The 15,138-nt window shown below is 42.0% G+C and overlaps 1 protein-coding gene across 1 annotated transcript in view; it reads right to left on the bottom strand.

Moving 5' to 3' along the window:
- Positions 1 to 2,478: 2,478 nt before the first annotated feature.
- The window catches only part of scfd1 (sec1 family domain containing 1), a 37,225-nt gene continuing 24,565 nt past the window's right edge, over positions 2,479 to 15,138 (bottom strand). Inside the window, exons 17-25 of the mRNA XM_040137048.1 lie at positions 12,824 to 12,903; positions 12,167 to 12,229; positions 10,705 to 10,780; positions 8,354 to 8,407; positions 4,833 to 4,885; positions 4,650 to 4,683; positions 4,004 to 4,069; positions 2,804 to 2,872; positions 2,479 to 2,658 (exon numbers count right to left, since the gene is read on the bottom strand). Coding sequence (XP_039992982.1) covers positions 2,635 to 2,658; positions 2,804 to 2,872; positions 4,004 to 4,069; positions 4,650 to 4,683; positions 4,833 to 4,885; positions 8,354 to 8,407; positions 10,705 to 10,780; positions 12,167 to 12,229; positions 12,824 to 12,903 — 519 coding nt within the window. The 3' untranslated portion in view covers positions 2,479 to 2,634. The remainder of the gene's footprint in view (positions 2,659 to 2,803; positions 2,873 to 4,003; positions 4,070 to 4,649; positions 4,684 to 4,832; positions 4,886 to 8,353; positions 8,408 to 10,704; positions 10,781 to 12,166; positions 12,230 to 12,823; positions 12,904 to 15,138) is intronic.

Raw genomic sequence — 15,138 nt, 5'->3', positions numbered from 1 at the left:
CATGCACACACACACACACACACACACACGACCGGTGTTTTCAGTCGGACTGCACGATATGGCGACGATATCATCACAATTTTTTTTGGTATTGATGGATATCGATAATCATCACAACACACATTGAATACCTTTAATGAAGGAAGGAAATGCACCCGACACGTTTGTGTAGAGCTCAAGGATTCTCACAGCGTCCTGGTGAGTAAAACTGCATGTAAACATGATGGTTTACCAGACCGCTCCACGGGGGGGCTTTTAGTTTGAAGTTCACGGGGTGCATTGAATCCTAAATAAATCAGGTGAAGGATTGTTATGGCTCTAAACTCTCATTTGTTTTGGGATCAATAACTTGATTCTCCGCAGCCGACACGGTTTCACGTTTACGCCCCAACGAGGCGACAGCAACAAGCTTCTGAATTCACCTGACACCAAGGGTCGACACGTCCTGCTGCGCGGCGGCTGCCGCACGCTGGACCGGACAGCTGCATTTAGTGTCATGTGCCACGAAATGATAAAAAACCACACAGGTAAATGAGAAAAACGGGACTTATAAAGTGGCAAACAGCGACCGGTCTGGTTCCCATCGTGCAGCGTCAGGCCGTCGGTTCGGACGTTCACGCTCCCCTCAGGATGAACCATAGTAACTCTGGTGATCCTCCGTCTTTTCCTCTGGCGCTACCATCAGGTTGACATTTTAATTTCTCAAATAATTTGGTTTCTGATCAGACACCTGCAGAACTACTGAGGTTTCCATGTTTACCACCTGCAGCCAAAGTCGAGACTGTTGAGTTGTTCAAGTGAAGGTTGAAAACACAGCAGACTGACGATGTGACTCTACGTTCATTACATTTCAGCCGACTCGAGGTTTTGCTGGTTGTTTTTCAGGCACTTCTGTATCAAAGCGCCGAGTCGGACACTTTGAAAGTTTCAGAAAAGCTCAGTTAATTTCCCAGACCCGTTGCCCCCCCACCCCAACATGCAAACACACACAGATTAAAATGCCATGATGACATAATCCTCAGATTGGTCTCTTTGTTTTTGGTGCTGTGGTGTCGGAGTGTGTGTGTGTGTGTGTGTGTGTGTGTGTGTGTGTGTGTGTGTGTGTGTGTGTGTGTGTGTGTGTGTGTGTGTGTGTGTGTGTGTGTGTGTCTAGTCTTTTTTCTCGTCTTCTGAGTCTACTTTTTTTTCCCTTCCAAAAAAAAAAAAAAAAAAGTTAAATGAGCTGGACAGATGAACCTGCTGTGTGTGTGTGTGTGTGTGTGTGTGTGTGTGTGTGTGTGTGTGTTGTGTGTGTTTTTTTTTTTTTTTTTTTTTTTTTTCTCTTTTTCTTGCGTGTGTTTTTCGCTATTTTTTTTCTGTACTTTTTTCTTCTTTGAAAAAAAAAAAAAAAAAAAAAAAACCATCTCCATCCAGATGAAAAAATCCAAATAAAACGAATCCATCCATCCACAAAGCAGCAGAAAACAAGAAAACCAACTCACAATACAAACACTGTTACTGCCCAGAAAAAAACGTTTTAAAATGTGGGTCAGTTTTCCCGATTTACTACCTTTAAATACAGGTACAAAAATACAGGTAGATATTCCCGCTCTCCTGGATGAAGCCTTTAGAATCCATCACCCTTAGGACAAACCCTGACATGCTTGGTTCTGCTACTGGTAAAACTCTAAGAAAACACAGACTTACTGATCAAACGCAGGGATTTATTTAAATTTAATGGCACAACAGCAGGATAGTGTACAGACAGAAAAAAGGGAATAGTGTGAACAAAATGAAGCACTGAAAAGACAAAAGGTACCAAAACACTATATACACCAAACACAAATGGCAACCAGAGCGTGTGCTGAGAAACAAAGAATCAAAAAAATGAGCGAGGGAATGAGGAAGTTGGATTAAGTAATAACTAAATGTCCGTATGTTTGTTCTGTCTAACAGTTTCACTGCAGCCTCTAGGGCGTGCTAGACATTTAGCGCAGTTTTTCCTGTATTTGGAGAGAAAGACTGCATTCACACGAGAACACCACGGCAGTATTTAGAAGATAAAAACCGAAGGCGTGTTAAGACTGAACACAAAGTGAAAAGACGAAGGTTCGCTCTCGGCCCTGGACGAGGTGAGCCAAAAAGGTTTCACCCCGAAGCGAAAAAGGAAAGAAACTTTGGGAAAGTAAAAAACAAAACAAAACAGGAGACGTTATAAAATCAGTGAGTCCCAACTGTTGAATGCACAAACACTGAAGTCGGTGGGGCTCCTAGCCGTCCGGCCGCGTCCGCTGGATTTTGGCTGGATTTTGGCTGCAGAGGAGCCCAGATCTCCCGCGTGACATCTGCTGCAGATCAGAATCCATTCCTCACCATTTACTCACATTTCCAACCAACCTACACCTTCGCCTGGCGGCTTCCTGCTTCGTCAGGAAGCTGTGGAGACGCAGAACGCGACGGCGCCAGAGTTCACACGGCAAAAATGCGATCATAAAAAAAAAAGGAGAACACCGAGGCTGCTGGGAGCTGAGAGTGTTAATCTTTATTAGTTGCTGAGAGGGAGAAACAGAAACCGAACAATGAGGAGAGAAAATGTACAGAACAGAGTTAATACAAAAAAAAGAGAGAGAGGTTCACGTATCGTTGGTGCCCACATCACTTTTGGCCGAGCTGGGAGAGCTGCAGAGAGGAGGAAGACATCAAGAGCTTAATACTGTTACTACAGGTACAATGTGACTTCAACGCTTAACAGGAGACCTTGTTCCTTTAAAGATTGGGTTTCGCAGAGCAGGTGTGCGACAGGTGCACAGGTGCTGTTCCTCACCTGTTTGATGAACTGAGCAGCGTTGAAGAGTTCGCTGCAGCCGTAGACGACCTTCTTCCCCTGTTTGGACTGAAAACACAAAACGTCAGAGCGTCATGAGCTTTTCCTGCGGCAGAACCCGTCAGCTGGCTGCAGCAGCGGGAGCCGCGACGTCGCCAAACCGTGGCGGTCAAAGCAGAAACCAGGCCAGTCGGCTTTTATTTCCCACCATCGGGCCCATCCGGTCACACGTAAGAGAAAACACCAACGCTTTCTTTTCCTGCCAATTTTCTGGAAACTTTGCTCATAATTTCCTGAAAATTAGCTGCTATTGAGCCGTTAATTACCGGGATATTTCAAAGAAAGGCCTCTGCAGTTTGGTGCTAATTAAAAGAGAAACGGAGAAAGGGTTCGTTGCATCAGTTGTTATTCACCATCTCGTTAAATCTGAGTTGTTTTGTTTTTTTAAAAAAGAAAACAGCTGACAAACAGGCGACAGTGTCCATCAGAGTCTATCAGGAAAACCATCTAAATGTCTTCACCGTCTATGAGATAGAAACTGTTCCACACTGAGTCCCTTTATCTTCCAGGTCCGGCCTGTGGACGCTCGGCAGAGAGATGTTTGTGAGTATAACTGCTGAGTGTGTGAAACTTTACAGGGTGGAGTGTGTTTAATTTGCTGATCATCGACAGTTTGAAACACAAAAGTGCAGAATTTCCACTGCAGCCGAAAACTGCAGGTCAACGTGCGGCAGAAACGTCAGTTTAATGAATATTCACCGATCACTGAGCAGAACTGTAACATTCGGCAGCTCAGAGTCATGAAGAATCCGAACTATTTTCCCAAACCCGCTTCATCATTTTGTGGTTTTTCTTAAAAACTCAAATATAACGAGCAGGTTCTTAATAACTAACAACTAACACTTTCTCCGTGGCCCTTATACTTAGAACCAAACTGTGGAGGCTTTTCAAGGAAACGTCCCGGTTAACAGTTAATATTTAGTTAAGTTATGGGGAAAGTTTCCAGGAAATTAGCTGGAACATACGGGACCCGTGAACTAAAGCGTTACGGAAAAAGCAAAAGTTAGATTATAAGTGACTGTATATAGTTTTAACCATCGCAATTATTATATATGATATGATATTATTTACATTGTTCACTGAATAGAAGAAGTAAAAAAAGCCAGTGCTTTTTTCTTCTAGCAGCAGTAGCTACAGTACCTTAGCATAGTCCACCAGGTTCTGGTACTCGATGTAGTTCCCTCCTCCCACCACAAACACGATGGCCTGAAACACATCAGATCGCCACAACATCAGTGACCTGAACACTGTGGTTTCAACACAGGTGTGGTTAGGATTTCTCTCGGTTTCTCAAACCGTTACAGTTCCCTCATTCATATCATTGTAGACACTACGTGCTCGTTTATTATAACAACACACTGTCGGGTAAAAATGGATTTTTTTTTTAAACATGTTGTACTGATTGATAATATTAAAGACATAGTTTTTTAGTTAGTGGCCGGCTGGCAGTTTCCTGAGCTGCACTAGCCCTCCTCCTGGAGCACGTGTTAGTTTGTGTTTCAGTGTCCTTCTGCCGCAGTTTGCCTTTAAAATCTCATTTCTCGCTCTGCATTGGGTGCAGGGGTTATCTAATCCAAGCTAATCTAATTTACAGACACAGATTCTAAAGCTCCATAATTTTCCTCAGAGGTAAGAAACACTTAACGGGGTTTTAGGCTGATTTCTGATGTAGAGCATCATTTCCAGCCTGTCGTTCATTTCCCCTTCAGCTTGTGTTTGTCCTGGAAACGACTCAGACTGGATCTAATCGATCAAACTCAAGTCCAGAAACAGAAACTCTGCTCACCTCCTGAAACGGGTTCTTGTTCCTGGGAATGGAGCTGAGGAGGAAGAAGAGCAGTGAAGATGATGAGCGTCCTGTCGGTCGACAGCAGTCTGTGCTCTACTGACCGAAAGTTACCAGCAACACTAACCGATCAGACGTGATTATTGATCAGATCGGACTGAAATGAAAGGCGGGACGTCGTACCTCTCACTGCCTCGAAGCATCTTCGGGTCAAAGTATCGATAGTCGTCCGTTTCCTGGAAGATCAGAGAGAAAAACGCTCAGTCTCACTTCCAGGCTGACGATCACTTGTTTGAATTTAACACTCGGTTGTTTTCCAGTCGGTTCAGCAGGAGGTTTTTATTGACAGACCGTGTGGCGATTGTGGTGACACTCAGCATAAAACACATTTTACAACGACCCTCAAACCAGAATGAGAAAACCTGCTCTCGCTCAGTGTCGATAAATGTGACGTTACATGTTCTCAACTACTCCAAAGAGTCGTACCGTACGTGTCCCTAGATCCAGGACTGATTGCCATGGAGACGAGGCTCTTGCCCAAAACTCTGGAAATCACTTCAACCTACCACGTGTTTTTCTCCCTCTCTTGTAGCCTAAGTCGACCTAATACACACTTTTACTCGTTGGTTTTTCACTGCGTTTCTTCTGAGTCCTCTGAAGGCAGTTGCAGCCCCTCTGTGTGATTTTTAGTTTTTTTTTCTGTATTTCTCTCTGCGCTATAAACCATTTCCGATGAACTACGTTGTTATAAAAATCTGTATGTTACATTCCTGCTGATGATTTTTCCTTTCCATGAGAATCAACCTGCATAAACCAGCAGCTCGGTGCAGGGAGCCGATCCCTCACGCTCCGGATTTAGAGAAGCTGTACCTCACTGATCAAAGGTCGAGGTCCCTCTGACATCTGAGACTTCAGTCAGTTGTCAAAAAGCATCGCATTCATGAGCTACGATGAGCGACCGACATAGACGCTGTGAAAGGGACAACGTTACTTGAGGGATTTCATGGAAGGAGATGTTTCCGTTATTCCTCGAACAACAACTGAAAATAAAACTTCTGTGCACAAAAACAAGTCTTTGGTTGATGTGTGAGGCTTTTGGGGGATTCAGGTTTCAGGTTTTGTAATGTCCTCCTGATAATTTGCAGCCTATGAGCTGCTTCTTCTAATAACGTGGAGCTGAGATCGATGGCAGAACGGTTCACTGCTGCTGCTTTAACTAAGTAAAACTCCCGGCTGATGCTGGTTCCACCACAGTTTTGGCTCATTTAGCGTAAAACCCTGGCAGACCTGCGGAGTCAAACTGTATCAGAGGTCTGATCGGCTGCGGCTCTGTGTCACCTCATTAATATTTACAGATCAGAGTGTTTGTCTTACATCAGCCATGTGTTTCTACTGAAAGACAAACCTCTTATCTGCAGGTTCATCCGCATGGATTTTAGTTCATTTGACCATTTGGAGGACGAGTCGGAGACCAAAATATTATATTATAAAACAATCATATGAAACACAGACAACATAAACACAGAAGAAGAATATGTCAAATAATCATGAAACATTTCGAGACTGTTTTATTTCAAGCTGCCGCTTTTTATCACAGTGTGATTGCTGCATTAATGATCTGCTGAAAAGGAGCTAGAGGAAGTAACATTTCAAAATATCAGAGTTTTAAACATTTATTGGAAACTGCTTATCCAGCACTAGGACTTGAACTTGGTTGTTGGAGCTCCAAGTATTTCCCCTTTTGGGAAAAAACAAACAAACACGCATTCTCTTTTATTCTGAGAGTGGGATGTTTCAGATGGATCTCAGTCTCATTTCTGAGAAAAGGCAACGCACGTGAATGTCGGTGATAATCAGTCTCCAAACACCAGTGTGTTTGTGACCTCCACAGTCTGGACCTGAACTTCATGTCTGACTTTACTAGTTTATGATTATAAGTCATTACACTTTCAATGCGTGATTTCATGCATTTTAATCCGATTCAACTCATCATTTAATAAAATTCTGAAACACATTAAACTGGAAGAATGGAATTTCAGCCAGTGATCCCAGCTAGAAAGAGGTGAGCAGAGCGCAGCAGGTAGACAGCGAGTCCCACTGAGTATTCATGTGTTTATTTAGAGATGAACTAAAGTGAAGCAGCTTTCTGGATTTTTATTAATTCTCACTTTCTTATTGGAGCAGCTGGTAACAGCACAGAACAGAATGCGGTTCCGACGACTCGCCACGTAATGAAACCTGTTTGTGTTTCAGTTTATAACCTTCCTTTCACTTGGCATTTGATGACCCTATCTCTAACATTGATCATGTGTGAACAGTAACTCTTGGTGCAAGCGGTTTAAAGGTCCAATCCTTCACGTTACTGTGTTTTGTGAGATGCCAACGCTGCGACAGCAGTTGCGCTGACGCACTGGGCGGATGGACACGCTGTTGTCTGTCAAGAAATAGTTCCAGATCGTAAAATTACAAACCGCGTTGAACACTGTTACTTTTCATTTTCTGTTTTTGTGCAGAGATTCAACAAGAAAGATATAACGTGTTAGTGGCTGAGCTTTAGAGCCGCTGCTAGGTGTAACTTTGAACTTCAGACGGAGCCAGGCTAGCAGTTTCCCCCCGCTTCCAGTCTCTATGCTAAGCTAGGCTAACCAGGGCCTGGCTCCAAACTTTGAACTAATCCTTTAATGTTCCACATCAGCACTTCTCTAATTGCCTTCAACGTTAACTCGACCCCAACTCAACACACCTCCACGCGGAAAGACACACATGCAAACCTAACTCCGAAAAACAGACAACATTCTCACACACACAGGTACTCTACCCTGCACACACACACACACACACACACACACACACACACACACACACACACACACACACACACACACACACACACACACACACACACACACACAAACTGTGGACAATCTGATGTAGGGAGAATGTGCTCTTCTATTTCCTTAATCTTTATCCCAGTCCTGCCCCCCCCATCACCCCCCTTCACATTCATAACAACAGGATCTTTGTTGGTCGTGTGAAACTCCAGACGCTGAGAAACCTGCGGTGTGTGTGTGTGCAGGGTCAAATGACTACATGAGTAAAGGGGCCGAATCACAAATTTCCCTGCATAACCTTCAACACCTTCCGTGTGTGTTAAACTGTGTGTCTTTGGGGTCATGTGTGGTCACATGTGGGTTTAACTGCATGTTTTAAAGTGCGAGTGTGTAATTTAATCTGTACCTGATCCTGTAAACCAGTGGGGATGATAAGGCCTAGAAATATTTACCAAGCGCATGAATTTATTGACATTTATATCACATTTTTTCCCAGCTGTATAACAACAGCTCCTAATAATATCAATAATTAATAATTAAACCTGACCTGGACCTGGATGAGCAGCAGAAAATGGATGGATAAATAGTAGCAGTAATAAGAAATGAGTAAGTAATAACCAGGGAGCTCACAACCTGCAGAGACTGCACAGTCTAAAAGTGTTACTGAAATAATAGAAAGCATCGAGTTTGAATCTGGGTCTGCATGAATACACACACAGTCACTTATTGGAAATGTGAGATTTTTTCCTCATTCCATTGCTGTAGGTCATGGGAAAATAATGTTGAAAATGTTCCTAGATCAGCACTAAGCACTGATTGTTCCCTGGTGCGTGGCTGAATTTTCTAGCAAACCAAACAGAAAAACAAACTCACAGGGTGGGACTTCATCTCCATCAGGTTGTCGAGGATCCGAGTGACTGGAAGATTCTGAGAGAGAAAAGAAGTAAACCTACTTCAAAATACCGTAAACATCAACACACACACACACACACGATTGATAAACCGGCATTAACAGTTTTACTTTATGAGAGCGGTGAGAGTGAACCACAACTAACAGGTAAAAACAAAGCCGTGAGCTAGAAGAGACTGTAAAGCTCGGTGAAGCCGAGCGGAGCTGCAGAGCCGGCTGATAATTCTCTGTAGAGTCATCACTACAACATGAGTAGTCATGTGATCAGTTGTAATATAAACGTCAGGTTGGAGCCTCTTTAACTTCGTCAAGAACGTTTTCTTTGGTGCTTCCACACTTCAGTTACAGTTCAGATGAACTCGACTCCTAGAAGGATTATGTCAAACTGACATGCTACATTTTGATGCAGTGACCAAATACATGACTGGTGTCCAACTTCATGTCCTGTGTTGTTGTTTGTAGTAAGATATAAAACTATCAACGACAAATAAATAGTCAATTGTAAACATTTTTTTAAACTTATTTTTTAACTTTTCATATCTTTTCATTGGGGTTATTTTCATACTTTTAATGATCTCCAAATAAAGGAAATCTCAATTTTGTTTTCGTCTGTTACTCTGAACAACCACAGATTGGAGTATTTTGACAAAGTAGTTTAGAATTTCATTAGTTTATTTCCATCAATTACTCTCCGGATTTTAACAGTAAAAACCCAGAGTAATGTTGTCTTTGCTCTCTTTTTCGGGGGTAAGGTCTGAATGAACTGCACTCAGACCTGAGGTCCGGTTTCCGTCGAGCGGAATCACACACTTTGAATCCTCAGTAATCTGTGTTTGGTTTGGGTTTTGTTCTCAAAAGTGCGGTAAGCAGATATTTTCAAATATTGGGGATGTGGGTGTGGAAGAGGACTGTAAATATCCTCCCTAACAGAGTGTGAATGGCTCCATCCAGACTGACTCTGAGTTTTTGTAATGTTCTGGCAGCTCTGCACCATGGTCCAACTTCAGCTGGTCTCTAAAATGCTCAAATGATCTGCTGTTCTCAGGTAAAGACATGGAGCCGAGGACAGTTTGGAGGTTGCCAGGTTGGAGAAGTGACAGCGGAAGGAAAGAAATGATGAACAATTAAAAGGACTAAGAGGAAAAACAAACCAAAAAAAAAAAAAAAAAAGTCTGATAAATTATTCTGATGAAGAAGACGGGATGAGGATTACAGTCGTTCTTCTCCAACCCGAGTCCATTAACCAAACCAAAGCTTTTACTCCAACCACTGAGCAGAGCAGGGATCTGCAGCGCACCACCTGTGGAGAACCCTCTCTGATTTTGGTTAGTTCACGTTCGTAGCTAAAGAGAAAAGACCCAAGACAAGTGCAAAGAAATGACCCGCAGTCAAAGTCATCGACTGAATCTAGGTTTGGACAAAATGATGGTTATATACTGTGAGACAGCAGAAACAGAGGAAATCAATGAGCAGGCACTGCTCCACAGCTGCTCTACAGTTACAGGATATAAGCCTTGCCCTGTGAACCTTGATTTTTCAGGTATTTGAAGCCCAATATGTGTAGATTTTTTATGTGATTGCAGCGTCTTCGAGTCGACCCTGGTGAGAGTCGCTGCTTTCTATGTGTTGCTCTCAGCCTGTGCATCGTTTCCTGCCACAGCGTCTCTCCTGATTCTTCCAGCGACGGGTGTCAAAGCTGGGAGTTTTAAAACTCGACACGGAGGCTTTAATTCGTCTGACCAAAATTTCCCTCAACATATCACGATACATCCATACTGCCATACAAAATGACATAGACCATGGTATTCCTTAATAGTCTCTATTAAGTGATTTTTGCATTCATGTTCACATGGTCAGCAACTGTGCCACAATATTCAGGCTTCTACATTCCACTAATGCGCTTATGAAGATTAATTGGTTAATCGGTGCTGGGGTGAAAATGAGGAGAGAAAGGAGCAAAATCCCTTTTGGACCTAAAACATTGTTCAAAAGTAGCAAAATCTATTTACTGTGCAGAGAAACGACTGATCAAAAAGTAACCTGTGCCATCAGATAATATCAGTATGTTTAGGAGCGGTTCAGACTTTTATAGAGATGACTTTATTCAAGTCAATGATTTGTCTGAATTATTATGTGTCATGATAACTAAAGGATCCATATTTAGTGGTTCAGTTATGATTAAGGACCCTCCCTGACTTGACTATGACTGACAATGACTGAACTTTTACAGGAGCAGGCTTGTTGGGTCTGGATGCTGTGTGGATGTAGCGCAGGTCGTGTTCTGTTCGATGGCAGGAGAAACTGTTTCACTCACATGCTGTTTGAGCACCAGGTTCTTCACTCCCTCCATGACAAACTGGGAGCCGGTATTCATCACTCTGGAAAACAGCCTGCAGAGGAGGTGGGAGGGGGAGGAGGGAGTAAAACAGAGTGAGACCGAGAAGAGGAGGACAGGGTTAGGCTGGTAGTCTCGACACAGACCTGTTTTTAACCTAATGAATAAAAACACTTTTACCGATGCCACTAATGCTGCTGATGCTTTTCTACTCATACTAATATTAAAGCCGATTAGTATTGCAATCGGGGATAAAGCACATTTGATGAGACACTCTGACTATTAGACTGACTCGCCGCAGGTGCTGACACTGCTACCTATTCCTCCTGTTTCACTTTGCATCCGCCTTGGTTTAAAAGTCATTGTGCACATGTTTAACATGCACTCCACTGAGCCAATGGGGTCAGACTGACGGTTCACACGGCGACAAAAACGATGTGCTTTACGCTGTACGAACATGCAGGAGACTGTTGGATGGTACTGTTGTACCTTTGAATACTGTCTGTATCTTTTTTCAATTGATATAAATCTTTGGTTGATAACAAAGATCAGACTCCAAGGCGACGTCTTCAAATGTCCAGTTTTGTCCGACCAACAGTCCAAGCATCGTTCTATCTAACCCAACAACGATATCAGATTCAGGGTTTAAAGCAGGGAAGATTTCTGTGCCTCAAATACATTCAGTGATTAGGAGAAAGAATCGAGGGGAAGGAGGGTTCACGAAATGAAGAAATTGTGGTTTATTACTACAACTGACACCAATAACAGACAATAACAAATAATTTTCCTCAGTCAGAAACCGCACTTTTGAAACTGTATCCAAGTCTGAGCTAATTTTTAAAGCCACAAAGAATATCCAATATGCCTATCTTTCAAATTTTTCAATGCTCGCTCCTACGTAGTATAACAGGCCTACTGTTGCAAGCGATTTGCCGAATTAGTCCAAAAGATCGCAACAATGATATGAAAAAAAAAATGGACCAGGTGCTTTTTCAAAGTTGCGCCGTCACGTGGATTATTGAGCTGACACTTCACTGAGCCAGGGTGTTAACAAAGGTTTTTATTTAAAAAGTAGGTCTACTTTTTTCATACAAAATATAGGGTTCCATATGGCTTTATACATATACGGATGGATATATATATGGTAAAAAATAATATTCCTAAATCAGGAATTTGGGGAAGGGAAAAAAAAACAAAATCATTAAAAATATATTGGAAAAGTGAGTTTTAAAAAAAATGATGAATGAATGAAAAATAGATATGATTTCATAATCCAGACATTAAAGACTGTGGATGAGGAACACTGCCTTTTTAATTTTGATAATAATACATGTTGCTGAATTTTCCAGTATGCATTTGTTTGATAATTAAAGAGCTTTTAAAACAACCTCAAGCCACGAATGTTATTTAAAAACATTTATTGTTATTGTTGCTAACTTACCCCATGGGTTTGACTCCACTGTTTCCGTAGTTGGCCGGGGTGGTGGCCATCTTGGTGAACGCCCTGGAAAAAATGAGATGAAACCAAAACAACATGACCGGCTCATCTGTTGAACAGCGACTGAATTGCACTCTTATCATTAATACTTTTATTGTCCTAAATTAACTGTAAATGGACTCCGCCTCTCCAAGGCACTCAAAATACTGTCCAATTACAGAAACTAAACAAAAATGAATTGTTGGTACAAAATTAAATCTAATGCAATAAATATGTTATGATGGAGATATGGTGCAGTATTTAACAATACAGTACCTATAATGATATCTCTATGGATCTAAAATATGCAAGTGAACAGACTGAAATAAAACCACAACCTAGATTTAAAATGCCTAAATTAAAAGAAACCCAACTCTTAAATAAAGTGAAATACAATACACATTGTTACAGCTTATGTATTTCCTTTTTATGTATAAATTTATTGTATCATAATTAAATGAAAATTATGTGTAATGGGATATTTACTTAACTTTTTGTCTTTTCACTAAACAGGCATTTTAAATCTTCCCTAACTGAAACCAAAGCTGCTTGAAAGTGAAGTTGCAGTTAAATGACGCTGCTGCATCAGATGATTTTAACAAAACAGACAGACAGACTTACTTCCACTGTTTGATGTAGTTGAGAGGTGACAGATCGCAGCCTGCTTCCAATAAAGCCTTCTTGTACTGCTCCAAGTCAGACTGCAACACACAGAGCAACCAAACTCCAGTAAGAAGCAGGGATAACCAAGAAAAACTACGACACATGAAAGATAACCAGGAGCCGCAACCATTCCCAGCCCATGGCCCTTGACCTCTGTAATCATTCATTCATATAATGATTTTTATATTGCAAGAGCAGCAACTTTATCAGTGCCTTAAAAAAATTGGTGCAAGTGAAAGTTTAGCCAATAACTGTTGATTTCAATGGATGTAACGACAACTGTCGCCAGTAAATTTACTCCATTGCAGTTAATACCAAGAGCAGGTAAAAACAAAGAAGCAGAAACTGTAATATTACACTCGGCCAAAGATGCTTTCATAGAAGACAGACCACTCTGTATAATTTGGATGAAAAGTAAGAGGGACTTAAAGTATGTAATGCTAAGCATATTAGAAAATTTGGGTTAACATGAGAACATTAGCAAAATAATAAGTTGACATTCAACACGTTAGAGTAACAAAAGTGTTTCTTGAGTTATCCCCTGTATCTGATAACGAGCTGATTTTCAAGGAAGCATCCTGTAGTGTTGCGAGCCTTTGGGAAACACGTTGACATGTTAACATGTTAATATGATAAGATTAGCATTCGCAGACTTCAAAGTCACGATAACTCAGAGTAGTTTTGGAAGATGTACGGGAGACTCAGGTTTACAGCATTTGCTTTTGTAATGGATAGTTATAGCAGGAAGTTTTGTTCATTTTTTTTACTGCTCAAAACCAATGTTACTGAACAGCTTAGGACCTCAAATGTGCATGAACCAGGTTCAGCTTTTTAGCGGGAAGATCCTGCATTTCTGTGCTGGAGTCCTCTGCATCGGGACCCCATTGACATGACCTCTCGTCTGGTTGTTGATGATGGAGATCTGGGATTCTCCAGCCTGCGCCTTCTTTAAAATAACTGAAGGTTATTGTGACAGCGCTTCATCAGAAGCCTCACCACCTCACGTATTTTCAATAATGTAGCTTTCAGTGGCGTGTTCATCATCACGTCAGTTTGCCGCTGTTGTTTCAGGGGCCTCTCTGCCCCGCCGAGGAAACACGACTCCAGGAAACGTTGCAGTATATGAAAGGTACGAAGAAAACATTCCACCCGATCCCTCTTTCCTACCGACAGCTAGTGAAAATGACGTGGTGTTTATCATCTACACGCGGTTTTCGCTTGAATAAGCTCCTGACTGGCAGCTCAGCGGGAGCCACAGAGGGATTACACAACTGCTGAGCCACGTAGGAGTGCGTGTTTTTGAAGCTTAAATGTCACCGCATCAGTCAGAAACTCGAGCAGCACTCCGGAGACTCCGCAGCAGATAGAGGGAGGGAGAAAAGGGTGAGACAGAAGTCTGAGAGGGGGAGAGAGATCAAAGGGGCCAAGAGCTGGTCACAGAGGGAGAGGGATGACCAGAGATGACAGGAAGGGAGGGAGGAAGAGTGAGTGGTGATGGAGGGTGAGGGGGTAATCCTAGGGTGATCCATCTCTCCGGTGGATGGAAGATGAAAAGAGGGATGAAAGTAAGAGTGAGGCTCATTTTTTGGCAGGGGAGACAACTGTCACACAGTCCATCAGCAAGGGAAGCGGAGAACGAGCTGAAGATTCGAACAGACGCTGAGAATCTCAGGCCTCGTTGCAAAGTGCTTTTCGGATCGTCCAAGCCCAGGATCCAGCTCGCTCGCTGCTTCATCCCCGTTTCAATGTCCACCGGAAACATTTCAGGAGCCAGATTTATATTATAGTTCAGAGCTCTTTTGCAGACATTTGTTGTGTACAGCATACTGAATACATGTTTGCATGCAACCTTTTCGGTGACGAGTTTAAATGTCAGTATAGTCGATCTCATCGCGCAGCGGCTGTCATTAACCTGTGTTTTTGTTCAGATGATGTAGTGTTAAAAAAAAAACAACGATTTTATCAGCATGGCTCGGTAATGACTGCTGGTTAACAGAGTAGCCTCTTTATGAAACATGTTAATATTTCAGGCTAGTTCCGACATCTTACAACAGAAACAGAAAAATATATAAATGAGAGCAACTATGTATATCATGAATTCAGCTGCATTAGAACACAAAAAACAGTTTCGCTGTGTGTGTGTTAAGACAAAGTCAGTAATAAATGAAATGGAGCTTTAAAATTATATTAAGTCAACTGTTACTAAATACAGGCTTGTATTACATTCACAAGTGAATCTAATGGGTCGTTTTTTTCTTGACAGACAAAAAAAA

The sequence above is a fragment of the Xiphias gladius genome, chromosome 10, assembly GCF_016859285.1.
Source record: "Xiphias gladius isolate SHS-SW01 ecotype Sanya breed wild chromosome 10, ASM1685928v1, whole genome shotgun sequence".
In the NCBI taxonomy this organism is placed as follows: Eukaryota; Metazoa; Chordata; class Actinopteri; order Istiophoriformes; family Xiphiidae; genus Xiphias; species Xiphias gladius.
Note: the sequence above shows the minus strand (reverse complement) of the source record. Positions and strands in the feature narration are given on the sequence as shown.